The sequence below is a fragment of the Cardiocondyla obscurior genome, linkage group LG14 (assembly GCF_019399895.1).
Source record: "Cardiocondyla obscurior isolate alpha-2009 linkage group LG14, Cobs3.1, whole genome shotgun sequence".
In the NCBI taxonomy this organism is placed as follows: domain Eukaryota; kingdom Metazoa; phylum Arthropoda; class Insecta; order Hymenoptera; family Formicidae; genus Cardiocondyla; species Cardiocondyla obscurior.
In genome coordinates, this window is record NC_091877.1 from 4275934 (window position 1) to 4281053 (window position 5120).

Sequence of the window (5120 nt, forward strand, 5' to 3'; positions counted from 1 at the left end):
CTGTTATCTTAGCTTAGCAAGCTTATCTTACAACACGAGCGTTCATGAGGGAACGGGTTACACGCCTCATGAATTAGTATTTGGCAAAGCCGCCCGCGTACCGACAAGCAATCCATTCCCAGAAGACGTTCCGAACGAAAGCTATACCGACTATCTCATTAAGTTACACGATAAGATTCATGATGTACAGACGAGCGCCCAATCTAATCTTATAAATGCGAAACATAAATCAAAGGCAAGATACGACGCAAGACAGAATTTAAATTGTATAAAGAAAGATGATATGGTGTATCTCTTAAAAGAACCGACACATAAACTTGGGGACCAGTATGTAGGACCTTATCAAGTAATTGAGATACTCCCTCGAAATAACGTACGTCTTAAGATAAACAACCGAGTCACGCGAACCGTCCACATGGATAAGATTAAGTTAGCCCCTCCCAATGCTGAGTCACCTGAAAAGGATACATATTCCCGGTCATCGGAGCCAAGAACCGGCACTACACCCGAAGACCACTGACCGACAACATGACTCTCTCTGCCAGGAAGACTCTCGTCATCACAACACTCTTGCCGTTAGTGACAGCGCTAATAGGCTATGATTGTGGAGGACAAGGGATGAATATAACCACACTATCACTTCTCGATATTGGAGACTGTGACGTCGGAAGCCTAGAACCAAAAGAAGAAAAGGTCTATGTACAACTGATGCAGACATCAGACTACGACAGGGTAACAATAACCCAATGCAGAATAGAGATAGACCGAACCATTTCCTACTGTGGAATGCACTCACACACATCAGTCGTTCATAATGGACGCCGCGAATACATTCAGGAAGTAGGCGAACAAGCTTGCAGAAGAATACACGACACCGGCTCCATTACTATTGTCAACGCCATCCTCGATGGACTTACCAAAAACTCAACCAACTTCAGAAGCGCAACGTTAGCCGGATCCGTGTCAGTTGATGGACGCTGTAGCGGATCACAATACTCTGATGGATATGGAAATTGGGAGAATGTTGTGGTACAGGCCAGTATCAAGATTACACTCAGATCCTCGGAAGCGCCAGTAAAACGAGCTTCAGGACAAGTGATACTACCAGTTGGAACAAAATGCACTCTTTCAAGAGGATACTGCATGGACGCTGAAGGGACAGAAACGTATTGGCCAATTCTACCCACTGATACCTGCCACTTCGATCGATACGACATACTGTATGAAGGAATAGCTGCAAAATTGACATCACGAAATAACCCAGACAACCCAATAATCTACACAGTGACATCACAAGATACAACGTTTGCTCTGACCAAAACGCACGAAATCAATGTGTGTGGATACACATTACTGCAAACGGAACACCCGAAGCTATTCATATTGGAGACTAAAAGAGGAGCAACCTTCAAGACAAGATCTAAAATATCAGTCGATAATTTAGACATTTTCGCATATGTGAATTCTAAATTTATATATGTAGAAAAGCATATAAAGACCCAACTGTCTAAACTATACAGAGACATTATGGAACAGAAATGCGCATTGGAGCGCCAAGTGCTACAAAACGCCTTATCATTAGCCAGTATCGCACCAGACGAAATGGCGATAAGACTAATGAAAGGACCCGGTTATACTGCCGTAACAAGTGGAGAAGTCATCCACATGATTAAATGCATTCCAGTGGAGTGTAAAATTAGACACACCGAAGACTGCTACAACGAGTTGCCAATTACGAGGCACAACGAATCGTTCTTCTTATTACCAAGATCCCGGATAATCACGAGAAAAGGTACAGTTCGTGATTGCCATGGTTTATTACCTGCCATGTACAAAATCGAAAACACTTGGTATAGAGTAGCACCACGACCAATGGAAACTCTTCCGCCTCCAATAATCGAACCACTATCACAACCTAAATGGCATTATACCAGCCCAGCAGGTCTAGCAGCGAGCGGAATCTACTCTACCGACGACCTAGACCGACTCAGGACACACATAATGTTTCCAGTGGAAAAACCAGCAATGATTAACAACATTGCACAAGGCGCGATGGGAAATAAAGTCGCACCTGGATCAATATCTATGATTGGCTTACTGGATGAAGCCACACTTGATCATATTGCTGAAAATACGGGACGACGAATCTGGAAAGGATTCATGTCATTTGGATCAGCCAGTGCAGGAATATTGGCAATCTTCCTAATCATCCGATTTGTAAAACTCTGCATAGATACCATTATTCATGGTTACGCTCTACACACTGTCTACGGATGGAGTCTTCATCTATTGGGAGCCTTGTGGAGTTCAGTCACACACCTGTTACTACACCTGGGAGGAAAACCAACAAAGGAACGAGAGCCAGATATCCCCAAAGAAGATAAACCCCATTCAACGATAGAAGCTCTTCACCCGCCATCAACCTCCAAAGCTGATTTCCCTGAAGAAAAGGTACCCCACAAGTATACATACGCATCATTGCGTCAATATATAGACGGAAATAATTAAGTATAGTTTTAAGCAAAAACATTGGCACATTGGCCAATCTTTTATTTTAAGGGGGGAGGTGTTACGACCCCACAACACATAGTTAATAAGAAATACTACGCCTAAGAAATTTTTCGCCTTTTTACTTGTATGACATCATTAATCCTTAATCTACTTAGACGCATGTGCGTCATTACGTAAACACATTATATAAGAGTAGCATTAAGCATAAGATAGTATAGCGTAATTGCGTAAGCATATTGCGTAATCGTATTGCGTACCACATGGACCTACGTCATCACTCCCACGCAACAGCCAGCAGAGCAGACGCGTCATCGCCCCACCAACAGTCAGCGGCGGCGCGCGCATCATCCCCACCTGCGTCATCGCCCCATCAACGGCCAGCGGCGGCGCGCGCATCACCCCCACCGTCAGCCAACGACGATGGAGGGGATCAAACCGAAGGAGGTCCATGCACAAGCCAGAGAGCTCACTTCGTACCCAGTTCTAAGTCGAGTCACATCTCTCTAAGGAGAGTCCATCCCGCGTGCGGGTCCTTTACTATTTTCTTCTAGTTCGTACTTATATCTTAAACTTTATTCTTGTATAACCAACATTATTGTAACGTAACTTTAGAATATATACTTATTGTTAATTCTACATCGTGTGCTAGATTCAGTGATACCTTACCTTACCATAATCCAACAGTTTCACTATTTGCTATATTTATTAACCTGTGTGATTGAAGATTGATTTCGGTGCAGCCGCACTGCACGTCTTTGAGATTCAGTCTAACAGGTATTCCTGCGTTGGAAGTGGTGCAGCCGCACTGCACGCTTTCTGCCTGGAATCTTTAGTTAACTTATTCATATTCTGTGAAACTACCCATGACAAACTCTAAATCACGACGCGGCGGCCGTAAATATCAAATACGTAAAATCACCGCGTATTATCACGCGCTAAATCGACACTCTTGTGGAACTTCGATCTATCATCTGAAGCCGATTACCTACGTCATAAAGAGGCCTTCCTTGAACGACATCCCGAAGGACGACCCACGCAGGAGAGCCTACGAAAATCCACCTCAGAAGGAAGTCAAAGACTGCGACGCTGAATTCATAGAAACGCAGAGGAAGCAATCCAAAGCAGCGCAGATGAGATGCCGAGATTGGGTAAGTACCTGCCAACCTCATTTGTAATGTTCGTTTTAAACGGAAATGTGCCCGCCGAGTCAGGCTAATTACTGTAGAGTCAACGAAAGAAACTACGCGTTATTAAATCTAACTGCTACTAGATCAGAGTGGATAGCAAACGCTTGCTGTGTCCATAAAATATACCGACGACATCGCGAAACTCGTGAGCTATATTGTCTCGGTTGTGCACCCTTAATAGACTCTTTCAAATCCAACTTTGTACACGTCGTCGATCATTACCTGTATTTCGGGAACGCTCCTAATACATTAAAGTGTCGCGAGTGTAGAATAAAATTAGAGCTGTCGGAAGCTTACAGGAATTGTGGCGTTTGCCCCTTAGTTCATCGCGATTTTATACGTTATCTTGAATTAAGCGGAGATACAGTATATTTGCTAGGAGAACCAGTAGAAATATTCATCGATCATATAGGGAGTGAATCTCAGTAAAAGAACGTAAATGTGCCCAAATCGACCCCGTCCTCGAATGCCCGTTAGCACAGCTCCTTTGGGATTAACCAGAGCAGTTATCAATTGGTTGCTCCAAGCTAGGTGCGAAATCAGATACCGTCACTTCGAACAAAAGGTTACGCGTCTTCCCTTTTGCCGTAGATGCATGCTTAATTCCGGATACCCGACTTCAGAATTTGACTACGTACCGTCTCATCGCATCCTTATCGGAATACGTAGCGGAGAATACGAATGTAGCAATTGTGGTGTTTTAATAGCAGATTCACATAATATCCGACATTGCCCCTTGTGTATAGAAACGATAGATCGTTTTCTAGATTACCTTGACGAAAATCCGGAAGATCAACCATATTTAGATAGTGAACCGACTATAATTACTATTGTATACCGGAGATTACCAGTGCCAGATGCCTCATAAATTGTAAAATAAATATTTCGTGGTCCGAGCGAGTAAAAGAATCCCTTGATCGGAAGCCGTAACACGCTGAACTTTCTTGATCCCATAAATGCCTAAGACCCGCGGTTCGAAATTGTTTTGAAACATCCGCAATCGCCGGGACGTAACAAATGTCTGCTGGGCTTGGCTTCCTTACGATAAAGGTGATTGGCGTCAAGTGATACTGCGGGCGTACGTCGTTCGAATGTCGGTTTAAAGCGTGATTATACGCGGTTATCTTTTGAATCTGATATTTTTGACTGCCGCAGCGGATTTTAGAATTTGTCATAAAGTTTTACAAAAATATTATAATATTAAATAAAATTAATAAAAATCTTAAAATAAAAGCGTGCAGTGCAACTGCACCACTTCCAACACTAAAATGCCTGTTAAATTGATTTTTAAAAACGTGCAGTGCGGCTGCACCGAAATTAATCGTCAATCACACAGGGTCTTTGAGATATTGTTAATAATTAAAATTGTGAAACAATTGCAATTGGAATAAAGCAAAAGATTTAAGATGTCATTGAAGTTAC

At 42.9% G+C, this 5120-nt stretch overlaps 1 protein-coding gene across 1 annotated transcript; it reads left to right on the plus strand.

Annotated features, from left to right (window-relative positions):
* The first annotated feature begins 528 nt into the window (after positions 1 to 528).
* On the plus strand, positions 529 to 3485 carry LOC139107930 (uncharacterized). The gene has a single exon (XM_070665845.1). The coding sequence runs from the start codon at positions 529 to 531 to the stop codon at positions 2506 to 2508; it is 1980 nt and encodes a 659-aa protein (XP_070521946.1). The 3' UTR covers positions 2509 to 3485.
* The last annotated feature ends 1635 nt before the right edge of the window (positions 3486 to 5120 follow it).

Bases quoted from the DNA above. Each gene is read 5' to 3' on its own strand.
- LOC139107930 (XM_070665845.1), top strand. From the start codon at position 529: ATGACTCTCTCTGCCAGGAAGACTCTCGTCATCACAACACTCTTGCCG.